This window comes from Medicago sativa, chromosome 2 (genome assembly GCF_051527215.1).
Source record: "Medicago sativa cultivar Bolivia chromosome 2, Bolivia_mono, whole genome shotgun sequence".
NCBI lineage: Eukaryota > Viridiplantae > Streptophyta > Magnoliopsida > Fabales > Fabaceae > Medicago > Medicago sativa.
In genome coordinates this window covers 20,582,347-20,600,158 of record NC_140750.1, presented here as the reverse complement: position 1 = coordinate 20,600,158, position 17,812 = coordinate 20,582,347, and the positions used below count along the sequence as shown (strand labels likewise).

The following is a 17,812-nucleotide window of genomic DNA, read 5'->3' as shown; positions in this document are numbered from 1 at the left end:
TTGGTTTTGGGAATTTGCATAGAGAACTCTTTGTACATTCAAAGAAGATCACAATAGCTTCAATGCTCAAACCAATCTACATAGTTACGTTTAAGATATTAAAAGACTACATTTTTCTCAAGGTTAGGTCTGCAGACCATGTATCATGGGATCACAAACACATCATGTGGTGTGTTAAGGAAAAGAAGAATTTGAACCCTTCCAAATTTAATATTTAATCATATAGTGTCTTAGGTTTTGTTGTGAGGTAAACAAAGCATTCGGGAGATAACCATATGAAAGATTGATCAATACAATATTGGTATGGACCCCAACTTTCCAATCTCTAAAGGATCCCAATATTAGTAGAGAAATACGAGATGAATACTTGGTTGTTTATTTTGCTCCCATTTTTAATGCACATAAATGGAGCAAAATGCAAATGGTAACAAATTAAGGATGAACTCGTCACTTCTCTCAAATATAAAGTGAAGAAGAAAATGTTGAAGTTGGTCTAGTGGTGTACTGCTCGAGGTTATAATGTTGATGATAAACTTGTTCCATTTCTCCTTAATGACGACAACAAAGACACTATTCAAGAATATCTCAAAATTGTTGGGAGGGAAAGATTGCAAGGAAAGCCAGATGCTTTGCTTATACTTTTTCCCCATTTGCCTCTTGTTAATGACGCTTATATAATTCAGGTTTACCAGTTGTTGCATTTTCAAACCTGAATTGTAAACAAACTTTCCATAATCATCAGTTTCTAATTGTACATGTCACATACACATGCATGACTTTGATTGTCAATAACCTATCCCCTTCCTGATTTGGGGTTCTAATAAATAATCAAATCCCAAGCATAAAAATAGAAGCATAGCCTTTGCTTCTTTGCTGTATAATTTTTGCATGCTACAATGATTCAGAGTTCTAAATTACAGTCCACAACTAAAGCCTAGTTTTTAGATGTCTATGGAACAACATCTAAACTATAATTGCAACCACATAGACTGCATTTGCCTTTACCGCAATATAAAGGTTCATAACACAATGATAATTGCGATAGCAATTTGAAACCATCAAATTAGCAATCAAAAATTCAGAATCAAGATTTCTATAAGTTTTCTTTAGTCAATTCAATGATTCAGCTTGCCATTAATCGCATCGGTTTGCCTATACAATGATATAAAAGTTCGTAGTATAACCATAACCAAGACCACAATTTGAGACCATAAAATTAGCAACCAAAATGTTGCTCTAAACTTTCCCATCAATAAGCCCAATCCTCATCGGCACATAAACTACACATTTTTTATACCCTAATGACGTGAATATATTTTTCATTTGCCAACAAAATATCATATGCTACTATAAAAAAAATTACACAAAACTCAAATTTAAAGTCACAAACATGAGTCATACTATATATCAAATGCTAAATACAAATTTATGTTAGCTTCAATAGCAGAAACATCCTCAAAATAAAATAAAAACAAATACCAAAAGTAAACCAATACTAACATGATGAATTAAAAATCAAAACCACCATCATCATCAAAGCCATCATCATATCCAAGAATATTATTAGAGGTGACATTGTGGTTGGTCACTCAAGTGCTAAATATCCCATATCTAGCATCATAAGAACAAGCATCATACATCATATCTCCTATCAACATCCAAGGTAACCATACTCCAAATCCCATTTCCATTGAATTCCTCTTAGGTTTTGGTTTCTGTACTTGTGCCTCTGGATATCCATAACCTGGTTGTTGCGGCTGAGGAGGATAAGGTGTACCATACGGCACCGAGCTAGACCCCGCTGCCGCCATTCCAGGTGCAGGATAAGCTTGGACTTTTTCGCCGAATTTGTAAGAGAGGTTTAAGTTCCCTTTAGCTTTCCCCGAAGACGTTCTAACCTGATAATTAACCAGCCGGAAAGAATCTCCGGAGGGGTTATCAAGAAGCTCCTTGAGAGGGATATGAACCTTGCCGATCAAGGTATCGCTGGAGAGGGTATGATCGGAGATGAGGTTGACCTCAAGAGAGAGACGATTCTGATTTGCGAGAGAGTCGTTGATGGTGAATTTGAAGTGGGAGTTCCAGGTGGGGCTTGTTCCGCCGTTATGGTTGATGTGGGTGGCAGCGGTTTGTGGGTTTAATGGGTCGCCGGAGATTGAAACGACGTTGTAAACGTCCATCTTGGAGAAAAGATTAACATTTTTGAGATCTTTAGCGGATATGATGTTGAGTTCTAAGGTTCTATATTCCATGTTCATGAACAAAGAAAGATCAAAGAGTTTCAGATTCGAGAGATTTTGTGTTGTTGTTGTTGTTAGGTTTTGATTGATGAACGAAGCGAAGAAGAATTTTGTGTATATAATAAGGTTTGAGAATTTTGGATGTTTATACGATGTAACAGAAGGTATTTATAATTTGTTATAGGAAACTTCCAGGTAACTACTTTTATATTAGTATTTTACGCTTTACTTATGTGTTGATGTTATTTTCCTTTGTTTTTATTTTCTGGAAAAGATTCATGTTATTTCTAATTTTATTTAGTATATTTTTGTTTTTTTTGACAAAATTTAGTATATTTTTGCTGTTGTAAATAATATGAGAGGCGGTTTGTGTTTTCTTATTTATTTAGTATATCTATACTATATATAAAGGAAACTACCCCTTTCAGCACATTTTTGGGTTGGAATTTTCTTTCTAAAAATACCCTTAATTTTAAATACAAGTAACACATGTAACAAATAGATAAGAATAAATTTAAATATTAAAACAAATGTAACAAACACGATATGAATATATGTTTATCTGTTTTTTCTTTATTATTTAAAAAGTATAACAAATTAGATGATTATATTTATACTTACTTTTTCATTATTCCAATTATACTCTTAAACAATTTTTTCTATAATAAAGATTATTGTTTGCGTCATTAAAAAAAGCAACACACATTTGTATTTTTATTTTTAATCAAAACCAAAATTTCATAAAAAAAATACCGTTCATAATTTTCAAACGTTAACGCAATAAAACGAGCTGAAAAACGGGCACGGAGTGCCTGTCTTTTCGCTAGTCAACCATAGATTTAATTTATGTAAACTGTCATATCTTATTTCAAAATGTTAACCCGTGATGCAATATTAACCCTAGATTTAACCTAATTTTTTCGCGTGACTTTACTATATTAACCCTAGATTTGATTTATGCAAAACGTCATCTCTAATTTTATCTTAATTTTTCCCTCCACATTTTTGCATTTAATGTTTATTGAAAGTAAAATAAAATTATGTTCCTAATTAATTATATGCTGTTTTTTTTTGGAAAGGAATAACCGTTAACCCGTCTCGCTATACTTAACCTAATTTCTTACTTGTAAATGTTAACCCGTCTTGCTATACTTAATCTATTATGTTACGTTACGGTATCAAGGACGATGTCATGGAAAATTATGTTATGGTACAGTACCATCTATGCTTCTTAATATTATGAAATACTATATGAAAATCATGACATTCATCTAAACTATTTTGTTACCTATTACCGTCAAATATTACCTTCCATATGACACGTGCGTTGGCACGGGTCGTTGATCTAGTTAAGTTGACATTTTATAACATAAAGGACTAGACCGGGATAACATAAATGACTAGATCGGGACAAAAAGAAGATAAAAGACAAAATTGTTACTTGAAATTAAGTTAAGAGACGAATTAGGTAATTTTGCTTAAAAATAATCTTTTACTAAAAAGAGGATTTGAATGCAGGACGGGCATCAACACTCTCATTTTCGTCCCGACTCTATATATTGAGGAACCCTAAATTTGCACTGCACTCGATCAAAACATGATTTCTCTGTCAAGGTTGGGATACGGATATGGACGTATCCTACGAATGCGATTAATATATCCATGTCTATTTTAGGCTTCTCTTATGATCCACAATGTTTGGTTGGTTTCCACTTACAATATAATGCCCTTCTCGTGGATCAAATAATTACAACTCCTAACTCAACACTATGTTTTCCCTCAAGTAAAACCAAAATTGCACTCAAGAATAAACTCAACAATGTGACCAAAACAAATGTTTCCCACTATTAAGTAGCAAAACATTTCAAATTTGTGTTGTCATATTAAGAAATACATGATGCATGCATGTCCCTTGACCTTTGCAAATCCTCAAACAAATCATTATCACTATGCATAAATATTTAGTGACTATATCCTTAGCCATGTAAACTGTATGCAACAATATAATATTGGAGTATTTTTTATTTAAAATATGTATCTGCTATTATTGCAATGTTCGTTAGGGGAACAGGTTCCTCGCCTAACTAACGGTCATAATGCATGATGAAGTATTTAGTGACTATATTCTTAAGGAATTTCCATTAGTGACTATATCCTTAAGGAATTTCCATTATGTGAGGCATCATTATTTCTGTTATTCCTATTAAGCCACAAATTCATGATGAAGTATATAAATAATTAAATGATTAACGTATAAAATTTGATGCATAATTTATTGAAAGAAAGAAATTGAAAGACCTGTTATTTATAATTTATTCAAAAGATCTTTGAATTTTGTTTAGATAAAACAAGTATGCAGTTTGTGTTTTAATAGAAAAATAGTTTACTCTTAAAAGAATATTGTTTAAGAATTTAATTTTTTTTCTTTAGAGTAAAACAAACTTATTAAAATGCAAAAATAACGAGAGGATAATCAAATTGACTATGAGTTGGGACATGTCCCCATCAACATTCTTAAAGCCAAACGCATACGACAAAACCTCTCAAGCCCTAGAAGATTTTATATCACAACGTTTCTCAGATTTTCTCCTACGTCTATATAAGATTTTAAACTTCCCTAGTTCTCCTACGTCTATATAAGATTTTAAACTTCCCTAAATAAATACCAAAATTTTATATACAAGATACAAAAGTTAGATGTCGGTTCTTTTCCCTCAAGCAATTTTTTTCCAAACGCAAGTATATAGAATCAAATCCAAGATCACCTATTTAAAGAGATCAAATTTCTTACCACTTGAAATAATTTTTTTTATTTCTTTGAAGGGTGGAACAATTTATTGTTTGTTCTACAAAAGTTAGATAATTGTAAAATATATTCATCACTGTATGCATGCAGGTGGTGTATATCTATATATTTTGGTCCTCTAAAAAAATCTAAATATTCTGGTCCTCTAAGAAAAAAAACTATATATTCTGTTCTTGGACGGCAAGGCACAAATATTCTCTGCCAATCTTAGGACCATAACCAAAATCCTATGCCAAACACAAATTAATTAACTAGATATTTAAACATTCCCTAAAAAAAACTAGATATTTAATCGAAAAAGCCAGGGAAAATAAACTTTATTAACTAACTAGATAATGGCGCATCATATCATTCTCTTATCAATTTTAATTTACCCTCCCAACCCCATTCCACATGATATACCTAACAATGCTTTTATTAAATTTAGAGTGTTACTTTTCCCACCCTATGGCCTTCTCGCGCGCCCTGCAAAAATTCCAAAAATACCCCTGGTCCGGATTATGTTTTCCGGACCAGATTGTTAGTAACTTCCGGAATATAAAATCCGGCCAAATACGATCTGTATAATTTGTGTCTTTCTTTGATGTCAAGGGTCTCTGTTGACCGTTATACGACCCCCGCATAAGCTGCAATGCAATTGCAGGGGTCGTATGAGCGGTCAACAATGACCATGACACCACAAACACTCCTAAAAGCTACCTAAAAATCTTAAATTTTTTGAAGAAAATGTAAGAAAGGAGGTGAAGAAGAATGAAGGAAAATGTTGAAGATCCAAGCCTTTTTATAGCCTTATATAAGTCATAGGTCTTAATTACAGTCAAATAAAACGTGTTCCACATTCAAAACCGTAAAAAAATGCATAAACTCCACTAACCGGCCTAACCTTTGGTGAAACGTCACCGGCCTAAATGCTACTGAGTGCTTCCGGATTATACAATCCGGAACGTATGCAGTTTGTCCGGAGTGTAAAGTCTGAACAGTACCAGACCCTTTATTTGGATCGTTTTCATTGCGAATGCTTTGGAAAAAAATAGATCAAAGATACATAACATAAATAAAAGCAACATAAGACAAATAAACAGTTAAAAAAACCATAATAACATAAATGATGAATCTTTTGGGAAGGTGTTCGAAGAGGAGCTTTTGCACTCGATCTTGCCGGCCTGCCAACTGACATGTTACGATCGGCAGGCCGACATTATCGAGTTCATAAGAATCTCTTCTTTGGAGTTAGATCTGCAACACAATGAAGAACGACAAGGTGTTTTCAAGAGGATTTCTTTTAGTTAGGTCCTGCTGCCTTGCCAAATGACATATTATCTGGCAGGCAGCAAGATCTAACTCATAGAAACCTCTTGATATTTTTGAGTTATCGATAGGGCCAAACCGCAAGTGCACGGCCTATCGAAGTAATAGTAGTAAGAAAGAGTATCGTTCCGCTAGGGAGTTGTTCAACTTAATTAACTTTTTAAAGAATGATTAGAGGAGAAAAAGTTTAGTAAAAAGGAGGTTTGATTGCTGAAAGTAATTAACAATAATAATAAAAAGCCTTGGGATTATTGGTTTGTCATAATAACAAACCCTTCACTAGACAAGACTTAAACATCTAATTTCATGGTTTACACCTTAATTTCTAAAGACCGGTTTCCCTTAGCCCCTCACCTTTCCGATGAAAGTCCGGTGAGAGTTTACTTCTAGTAACCAAGCCTATTTCGCTGACTTGATTACTAGAAGATGCATATAGGATTGAAACTACTTGTGTCTCAATAATTGCAAAGACTATTTCACTCTTTTGCAATTATTGTCTAGATTCACTTGTTCCAACATCAAAGCTCCGCTCTCGCTTTATGAATTGATGTTTGGGATGATGTTTTGGTTTGTTTAGGATTATGTCATTAGACTTCCCAACAATCCCAAGACGAAGAAGTCTACTCACTTATGTTCATCGTAGACATGGGGGAAGAAGAGAGAAAATAATAGTAAAGTAAAATTGCAAGAAAGAGAGTAAAAGAATAAAAGACTTTTATTGATAATTAAAATATTCTAAGCAAAAGTAAAAGTGAATGTTTATGGTGGAGAGCTACTCTATTTATAGCTTTACAATTGACTTAGAAACTAAGCAACTAAAAGGATAAAACAGTAAAGCTGCAACAGGGTAACTTAGGCCCGAAGAAAAAGCAGCAAAAGAGGTTTCTGGGACGGGCACGGTCATGCCACATGTTGGCACGGGCCGTGCCAAGCTTCTGACTATGTGGGATTATATTTTTGTCCCGCATCTTCGTATTTTCGCACTGTATTTGCTCCAGTCCTCTTTCTTTTGCTCCAAGACACCTTCCACCATATATTCGTTCCTAAAATAAAATAAAAAGCAATTTAAAGTAAAATATTCTAAAAGGAAATAAAATGCAATAAAATTAAATCAAATCCTAAATAAAACTAAACTAAATAATGCATTAAATTAGACTAACTATTGACTCATCAAACTCCCCCACACTTGAATCTTTGCTTGTCCTCAAACAAAAGGCAACAGACATAGCAGCAACAAAAGATTAATCATGGCAATATTAAGAACACATGTCTCAAAAGAAAGGTTTTGCTTCAAGTACACTAATTACAATTTCAAATATTTCTCATGAACCTATTCTACCCAACATCAAGTCTCAAGTGAGTGTGTGTGTGCAGTCCAACCCTTTTCTTGCTCCTGTATAAGACAGATATTATGAGGAATAGGTTCTATCCTTAGTGCTAAAGTAACTGAGAAAAGTCATTTCTTCATTTCATATAAGAGTGATGGGAATTTAAGTTAAAATTAAATTAAATTAACAATTAAGCACAAGGGGGTGCAGATGCTTAGGGGCTATCTATCCTCGTAGGAAGTCTTCTCGGATGTAATTGTCCTTTCCCCCTAGATTCAAAATCACCCTAAGCAGTGCTGCAAAATTTTATTTTTATTTCATCTCCGCGTAGGAAGTCTTTTTGGATGTAATTGTCCTTTCCCCCTAGCATTGATGAATTTGTTTCACTTTAAGTTCAAATTAGGGAGTCACCACCACAATTAGAAAGTTAGGGATTGTCCTTTCCCCCACATGTTGGTGTCATTCTCCCGCCCCATTATAACTTTAACAATTTAGGAATATAACAATTAAGATCATTGATTAATTTCCCACACAAACTTATACTACTTTTACTCTTAAGACTTTAAAGGGTCTAAGTTAACACTAAAGATAGAACGTGCTCCTTAAAATACCTAGTCATACACTTGCTCAAAGATTGCAACCGGGTGCTTTTCTCATTGGAGAATTTTCACAATAAAACAAGACATGGGTATAGCAAGAACACAAGAAAAACAAGAAACTACTTTTATGTACAAGAAACAACCTTTAAAGAAGAGACAAAACAAAAAAATTTATGCCATATTTTACATTAAAAACAAGCTACTAGTCATGCCTCTTGCTATAAAAACGAAACAAAAAGAATAAAGTTCGAGGGAGTTTGGGACACTACGACTCTAGACACTTTATTAGCCCCCCCTCCCCCCCCCCCCCCCCCACACACACACACACTTAGGGGAAGCATTGTCCTCAATGATTCAAAAGAAAAGAAATTAAAAGAGTAGAAGGAGAAGAAGAAGAAGAAGAAGGAGTAGAAGAAGAATAAGAGAAAGAGAGAAGAGAGAAGGGAAGAGAGGAAGAGGAAAGCTCACATGTTATTGAGGTCCATAAGGAGGACCTTGGAGTTGTAGGTGTTGCATCATCCGGCGGAGCATCTCATTATTTTCTTGAGTTAAGCGGTTGCCCCTTTGAACATCGTTCCTTAGTCCGGTGATTTCAACACCTTGCCTTTGTTGCTCGGTGCTCACTCTTTCAACTTCATTGTGAATCCATGCCCATATTTGATCTTTATTGAGCTCATCGGCTTCATGGTCATTGTACTCTCTCTCATGGTGCAAGTTAGCACCTTCTCCTTCCTCTTGGTGCAAGGTAGCACCTTCTCCCGCATCATGAGCTTGTTCACCAAGGACCTGTACATCATCAACATACAACCAATTCTCCTCCACCTCGGTGTTAGTCCGAGATGGGTTAGGAAGCAAAAATAGAATAGGCACATTGAGTTTAAGGGCATATTGCATGGGTGAATGATGTGTAATGAATTTCATAGAGATTAGTGTCTCTATGTTAAGCCTATTGTTGCCCTGAATTTCATTTATCCCTTCCTCCTCGCTCACTCCAAACTTCCTAGCAATGAATGTGATAACACCCCCCACTACTATGTCAGCTACAAGATTAGGCTTAGTTCCTATTGAGGCAAGGTAGTCAAGCGTATAAAAACAAGTATTCACAGGATTATTATGAAGCATAGCCCAAAGCATAAAGAGTTCATCCGTCCTACATGTTCCTACTTCCTTCCTACCCCAAATGGTACAAGCCATTACCCTTTGAAGGTACCTAAGAACTGGGTTGTGGATGTTACTAGCCTTGTTGGAACGTGAAACATATTGATTTAAACCGGTGATACGTTTCCAATAGCTAGCAGGGTCATAGTCTTCCGGCTTTAAAGCTTGATTCCAAGAGTCATGGATGAACCCCGCATTTGCGAAGCCCATTTCATTACAAAAGTTTTCAAGGGACATCTCGTAATCAATATTCAAAAGCCGGAGGGAGACTCTATGATCGGGGTCATCTAAATTCAACTTATCTTTCTTGAATTGGATAGAACTTAAAAACTCATAAGTGAAATTTTCATACCCCCTCATAGGACTAAGCATCTCACCCCATCCTAATCTATTCAGCAATTCAAAATCATTGTCCCTAATCCCTAAGGTATTCACAGTATGGGAATGAGGGTACCTACAAGGATGCAAAGGTTTAGTGAAAAGAATTTTGTACCTTTCTTTTTGGTTGTTATCCTTCAAGGTGATGCCATGATTCTTTGCCGGTGCCCTTTTCTTTTGTGGAGGCCCTCCCGAGGAGCTTGCTGGTTCTTTACCACTTCTCCTTGAAGCCATTTGACCTTTAACCTTGGTTTGAATTGAAGGTTTGGGGAAGGTTTAGGGTTTGGTAAGAATTTTTGTGAAAAAGGATGGTTGTGGGTTGGGGTTGATGTTCAAGTGAGATTTTTGGGTTTAGATATGGAGATTGGTTAAGATTTTGTGGTGTTTGGGTTAGGTTTTGAAAGATTAGGGTTTTGGTGAATTATGGGTTTGGATGGATGAAAGATGTTTTTTGATTGGTGATTTGTGTTTAGAATGAAGTTTCTGATTGATTGGTGAAAGAATTGAGTGATTTGGTGAAGATTTGATGAAGATGTGAAAGTTTGAAGTTTGATGGTTATGAAGGTTTAGAGAGAGGTTTAGAAGATGAAAGAGGGTTGTGGTTTGTGAATGAGGAAGAAGGAAGAAAAATTTTGTGTTATAAAGTGTGTAGAGGTCGGGCACGGCCGTGCCAACATTCTGACTTTGGCCTTCAAATTTTGTTCACAAACCATGGCACGGCCGTTCCAACCTTAGCACGGGCCGTGCCAACCTTCTGGTCAGAGGGACTTCAAAATTTTTCAATTTCTTGATTTTCTTCGAATCACACTTGGACAATTACCTACAAAACAACTTAAAACAAAGAAAAACAAAACAAAAGCGATTAAATGCGTGGGTTGCCTCCCACGAAGCGCTCTTTTAGTGTCATTAGCTTGACGGTTAGAAAGGGTCCTTAGAATGGATCAAAGATATCATATTGTGTAGATGGCGCTACAAAACGTTCTTTCACAACATGATCGTTAAGCATGCAAGAAGAGTAAAGAGCGGGACCTTTCATAACGTTTTCCAACTCAAATCCTACCATCTTATCACTCACTTGAAAAACTATCCTACCGTTCTTGACATCTATAAGAGCTCCCGCAGTGGCGAGGAAAGGTCTACCTAGGATTATAGGGATGTCTTCGTCCTCAGCAATGTCAACGACTACAAAAACAGTTGGGATGTATATCCCTTCTATCTTAACAGGTATGTCCTCGACAAATCCTACAAGTTTCATGGTAGAACGATCAGCTAGCTTCAATTCTATTTCGGTAGGTTTCAATTCTCATATCCCTATCCTTTTAAGAAGAGACAAAGGCAGCAAACTAACACTAGCTCCTAAGTCACATAAGGCTTTGTTTATGGTTTCATTCCCAATTTCACATGGTATGGCAAAGCTACCTGGATCTCTAAGCTTAGGGGGTGCCTCTTGAATGATTGCACTAGTGTCCCTATCCTCGTAGGAAGTCTTCTCGGATGTAATTGTCCTTTCCCCCTAGATTCAAAATCACCCAAAGCAGTGCTGCAAAATTTTATTTTTATTTCATCTCCGCGTAGGAAGTCTTTTTGGATGTAATTGTCCTTTCCCCCTAGCATTGATGAATTTGTTTCACTTTAAGTTCAAATTAGGGAGTCACCACCACAATTAGAAAGTTAGGGATTGTCCTTTCCCCCACATGTTGGTGTCATTCTCCCGCCCCATTATAACTTTAACAATTTAGGAATATAACAATTAAGATCATTGATTAATTTCCCACACAAACTTATACTACTTTTACTCTTAAGACTTTAAAGGGTCTAAGTTAACACTAAAGATAGAACGTGCTCCTTAAAATACCTAGTCATACACTTGCTCAAAGATTGCAACCGGGTGCTTTTCTCATTGGAGAATTTTCACAATAAAACAAGACATGGGTATAGCAAGAACACAAGAAAAACAAGAAACTACTTTTATGTACAAGAAACAACCTTTAAAGAAGAGACAAAACAAAAAAATTTATGCCATATTTTACATTAAAAACAAGCTACTAGTCATGCCTCTTGCTATAAAAACGAAACAAAAAGAATAAAGTTCGAGGGAGTTTGGGACACTACGACTCTAGACACTTTATTAGCCCCCCCTCCCCCCCCCCCCCCCCCCCCCACACACACACACTTAGGGGAAGCATTGTCCTCAATGATTCAAAAGAAAAGAAATTAAAAGAGTAGAAGGAGAAGAAGAAGAAGAAGAAGGAGTAGAAGAAGAATAAGAGAAAGAGAGAAGAGAGAAGGGAAGAGAGGAAGAGGAAAGCTCACATGTTATTGAGGTCCATAAGGAGGACCTTGGAGTTGTAGGTGTTGCATCATCCGGCGGAGCATCTCATTATTTTCTTGAGTTAAGCGGTTGCCCCTTTGAACATCGTTCCTTAGTCCGGTGATTTCAACACCTTGCCTTTGTTGCTCGGTGCTCACTCTTTCAACTTCATTGTGAATCCATGCCCATATTTGATCTTTATTGAGCTCATCGGCTTCATGGTCATTGTACTCTCTCTCATGGTGCAAGTTAGCACCTTCTCCTTCCTCTTGGTGCAAGGTAGCACCTTCTCCCGCATCATGAGCTTGTTCACCAAGGACCTGTACATCATCAACATACAACCAATTCTCCTCCACCTCGGTGTTAGTCCGAGATGGGTTAGGAAGCAAAAATAGAATAGGCACATTGAGTTTAAGGGCATATTGCATGGGTGAATGATGTGTAATGAATTTCATAGAGATTAGTGTCTCTATGTTAAGCCTATTGTTGCCCTGAATTTCATTTATCCCTTCCTCCTCGCTCACTCCAAACTTCCTAGCAATGAATGTGATAACACCCCCCACTACTATGTCAGCTACAAGATTAGGCTTAGTTCCTATTGAGGCAAGGTAGTCAAGCGTATAAAAACAAGTATTCACAGGATTATTATGAAGCATAGCCCAAAGCATAAAGAGTTCATCCGTCCTACATGTTCCTACTTCCTTCCTACCCCAAATGGTACAAGCCATTACCCTTTGAAGGTACCTAAGAACTGGGTTGTGGATGTTACTAGCCTTGTTGGAACGTGAAACATATTGATTTAAACCGGTGATACGTTTCCAATAGCTAGCAGGGTCATAGTCTTCCGACTTTAAAGCTTGATTCCAAGAGTCATGGATGAACCCCGCATTTGCGAAGCCCATTTCATTACAAAAGTTTTCAAGGGACATCTCGTAATCAATATTCAAAAGCCGGAGGGAGACTCTATGATCGGGGTCATCTAAATTCAACTTATCTTTCTTGAATTGGATAGAACTTAAAAACTCATAAGTGAAATTTTCATACCCCCTCATAGGACTAAGCATCTCACCCCATCCTAATCTATTCAGCAATTCAAAAGCATTGTCCCTAATCCCTAAGGTATTCACAGTATGGGAATGAGGGTACCTACAAGGATGCAAAGGTTTAGTGAAAAGAATTTTGTACCTTTCTTTTTGGTTGTTATCCTTCAAGGTGATGCCATGATTCTTTGCCGGTGCCCTTTTCTTTTGTGGAGGCCCTCCCGAGGAGCTTGCTGGTTCTTTACCACTTCTCCTTGAAGCCATTTGACCTTTAACCTTGGTTTGAATTGAAGGTTTGGGGAAGGTTTAGGGTTTGGTAAGAATTTTTGTGAAAAAGGATGGTTGTGGGTTGGGGTTGATGTTCAAGTGAGATTTTTGGGTTTAGATATGGAGATTGGTTAAGATTTTGTGGTGTTTGGGTTAGGTTTTGAAAGATTAGGGTTTTGGTGAATTATGGGTTTGGATGGATGAAAGATGTTTTTTGATTGGTGATTTGTGTTTAGAATGAAGTTTCTGATTGATTGGTGAAAGAATTGAGTGATTTGGTGAAGATTTGATGAAGATGTGAAAGTTTGAAGTTTGATGGTTATGAAGGTTTAGAGAGAGGTTTAGAAGATGAAAGAGGGTTGTGGTTTGTGAATGAGGAAGAAGGAAGAAAAATTTTGTGTTATAAAGTGTGTAGAGGTCGAGCACGGGCCGTGCCAACATTCTGACTTTGGCCTTCAAATTTTGTTCACAAACCATGGCACGGCCGTTCCAACCTTAGCACAGGCCGTGCCAACCTTCTGGTCAGAGGGACTTCAAAATTTTTCAATTTCTTGATTTTCTTCGAATCACACTTGGACAATTACCTACAAAACAACTTAAAACAAAGAAAAATAAAACAAAAGCGATTAAATGCGTGGGTTGCCTCCCACGAAGCGCTCTTTTAGTGTCATTAGCTTGACGGTTAGAAAGGGTCCTTAGAATGGATCAAAGATATCATATTGTGTAGATGGCGCTACAAAACGTTCTTTCACAACATGATCGTTAAGCATGCAAGAAGAGTAAAGAGCGGGACCTTTCATAACGTTTTCCAACTCAAATCCTACCATCTTATCACTCACTTGAAAAACTATCCTACCGTTCTTGACATTTATAAGAGCTCCCGCAGTGGCGAGGAAAGGTCTACCTAGGATTATAGGGATGTCTTCGTCCTCAGCAATGTCAACGACTACAAAATCAGTTGGGATGTATATCCCTTCTATCTTAACAGGTATGTCCTCGACAAATCCTACAAGTTTCATGGTAGAACGATCAGCTAGCTTCAATTCTATTTCGGTAGGTTTCAATTCTCATATCCCTATCCTTTTAAGAAGAGACAAAGGCAGCAAACTAACACTAGCTCCTAAGTCACATAAGGCTTTGTTTATGGTTTCATTCCCAATTTCACATGGTATGGCAAAGCTACCTGGATCTCTAAGCTTAGGGGGTGCCTCTTGAATGATTGCACTAGTGTCCTTAGCCAAAGCTATTGTCTCACTATGCTCTATAGCCCTTTTCTTTGAAAAAATTTCCTTTAAAAACTTGGCATATAGAGGCATCCTAGACAAAGCCTCTGCAAAAGGAAGTTTAATGCAAATCTTCCTAAGTATGTTAACAAATTTTTCAAACTTACCCTCTAGTTTAAGCTTATCAAGATTTAGTGGGGATGGAGTTTTGTTTTCTTCTAGCGGTTTTACTTCTTCTATCACAATTTTATCACCTAAAGGCTTGACATTTTCTTTCCCAATGTTTTTAACCTTAGCAAAAGTTTCACCTAACTTACTACCCCCAAAAGATATGACATTAACTTGGGCTTTGGGATTGGCTTCGGTTTGACCAGGAAAGACTCCAGGCGTTTGGGAAGAAGTAGCCACTTGTTGGGCTATTTGGGCGATTTGAGTTTCAAGCATTTTAGAGTGAGTAGCAATAGAATCAACTTTGGTATTGAGCTTGGAAAGAGAATCATTCAGAAATCCGGTTTGGTTTTTGAGTTCTTGAAGTTGTTTGTTTTGGTTGGTGTTTTATCTTGGTTTTCGGGTGTCAAACATTGATTACGTTTGAACCTTTCTAACCGGTGATATCTTATTTTTTCTTGGGAAGGGAAAAAGTAAGCAAAACCCTTGAGAATCGAGGTCCGGGAGTTGTTTTCGCTACGGGAAGGTGTTAGGCACCCATAACGACTATAGTATCCTATAGGAACCGTCTTTAATTTCTACGCGCGCGCTTTATTTTTAAATGCTATTTTGAAAAGTGATATTAAGCCTAAGAGTTACTAAATGAAGAATTGGAGGGAGAAGAATGTGTTTGAATTTTTTATTTTTATTGAATTGAAGGAATTTTGTTCCTTGCCTACGTACCCGTTTAAGGGATCAAATCCACCGTAGTTCTCTTCCAAAAAATGTTTTTGTTTTTGTTGGTTGATTTTAAGTTTGAAAATGGAGTTTTGAAGAATGAGAGAGAGGCCTCAAGGGCATGAGATTGGGAAATCGTGAGGTTGAATTAGTCATTTGCAAAATGTGGTCCAAGTTTGATTATTTTCATTGAAATTTGATTAAGAAAATGAAAAAGAAAATACAATGGGATTTTGGATCCCAAGGTTTATTTGGAAATTGGTTTGAGTGAAGTTTATTCAAGTTTTTGGAAAATTGATTTTTCTCTAAGTAATAAGCCTAAACATTCATCTAAACATACAATCCTAAACATACATCTAAACATGCATATTCTAACTATATAGCTAAAGTGGTGTGTGTGCATGTGTCGGTGCTTGTGTCGGTGTACATCATTAGAGTCCATTGTCCTTTACATCATACCCTAGATACATTCTATGGCCTCTTTGCCAAGGAATTAAAAGCATGAAAGTAAAATATTACAAGAATTCCTAAATCTTTACATTCTAATTTTTGCACGAAATTGAAACTTAAAGTGCAAGAAATTAAAATGGAGAAAGAGATGAGATATGGAATGCTTATGATGTATGAAACAATGAACAAATGGTTAGTAGCACAAGATATAAAGCAAGTCAAAGCTATCATAACAAAAGTAAGAAAATTAACATAAGAAAAAAACAAGCAAAAACAAATGTGAAATAGGCCTAAAAAAATCATCACCAATGCAAGGCTTGAATATGACTTATAATCCTCATACTTCAAAGGGTTTCCAAAGAATTTTAATTCAATTTTCACAAAGAGGATTAAAGGAATATACACTACCAAGCATTTAAGACAAAAATTAGGCAAAGTTCACATTATTTATTCACAAACAAAACTTGGAACACAAGGCACTAATGAAATATTCACAAACAGCACCAATTTCATGGATTCAAAGTCACAATTTTCATAAAACTCATATAACAAGGTTCTATATCAAATATTCAAGATTAAGGGCCAAGATCATGCAAAATTTTCACAAGAAATCATCAAAAAGTAACATAAAATCACAAGAAAACTCCACATATATTTTTATCAATTTTAACATGCAACAATTATCACAAAAATACCACAAAACTATCAAGCAATATGTATGAATTTTTTTGGAATTTTTTAGAGAATTTTTAGACACAAACACATGTAAAATTTCACAATTTTCAACAAAAAATGGTAAACTTTTAACAAGAAAATACTACACATTTTTTAACCAAGATTTAACACATAAAAACACCAGAAAAATGTCAAGAAAATGATCAAGAATACATGAAAATTTTTTAGGATTTTTATGAACAATTTTGGACAGGCAAGGGGGTGTAAATAGCAAGAAAATAGCAAAACACGCAGGAAAGGGGGGGGGGCGCATAGCAAGACTGGACAAAGAGGAAAAACATTGGGCTTGGAGCGGGTATGGGGCGGTTTATGGGTCAAACCCATGGGTCAAAACCTTCTTCTTCCTAAAACAACTTGCAGCGCCACTTTTTCTTTCATCCTCCATGTTCAAAAAATTTTACAACAACCAAACACTCTCTTCCTACTTTCCTACTCCTAATTCTCCATTTTCTTTGAAAAAAAACAAATCAAACAAGCAAGCAAAATTCATCCAAAGCTAGATCTACAAATCAAAGAAAATATGCCATGAATCAAAGATTACCTTTTCCTCTTGCCTTTGATTTTCGGACTGAATCTTCTTCCTCCCTGACTTTGATTTCGCCTGAATCTTCTTTCTCCTGGACCTTGATTCTGATCACTTCCACTTCGAACAAACAGCCACCATTTTCGGTTCTTCGAACGGCTTCGATTCGAAATTGTTTACACTTCCTTTATCTTCTTCTCTTCCGAAGTTGTTGGAATGAGCTTCCTCCTTGAAACGAAACAATTCGGTGCCGTTGCTTACTCCAAGAACAGTGGCGAATTTGAGATTGTTGTGATGGATAAAGAAAGTCACGGTTATGAAGGCTTTGGATGTATGATTTGGAATGTTGAATAGTGGTGATTGTTGTTAATTTGTGTTGCGAAAATGGATTGAATTGGTGAGTTTGTGAGGAATTTGAGAGGTTATGGAAGTTGTTGTGGTGGTTGTTGAAGTATGAAGTGGATTGTGGTGGTGAATTGAAGGTTGAAGATGATGAGTGTTGGTGGAGTTGTGGTGGTTTTGTGGTGGTTAGAGGTGGAGGAAAAGTTGGTTAGGGTGATA

At 36.2% G+C, this 17,812-nt stretch overlaps 1 protein-coding gene across 1 annotated transcript; it reads right to left on the bottom strand.

Annotated features, from left to right (window-relative positions):
* Positions 1–1,204: 1,204 nt before the first annotated feature.
* Positions 1,205–2,430, bottom strand: LOC146945381 (protein SRC2-like). Its single transcript, XM_085743718.1, has one exon. The coding sequence runs from the start codon at positions 2,256–2,258 to the stop codon at positions 1,590–1,592; it is 669 nt and encodes a 222-aa protein (XP_085599844.1). The 5' UTR covers positions 2,259–2,430; the 3' UTR covers positions 1,205–1,589.
* Between the last annotated feature and the right edge of the window lie 15,382 nt (positions 2,431–17,812).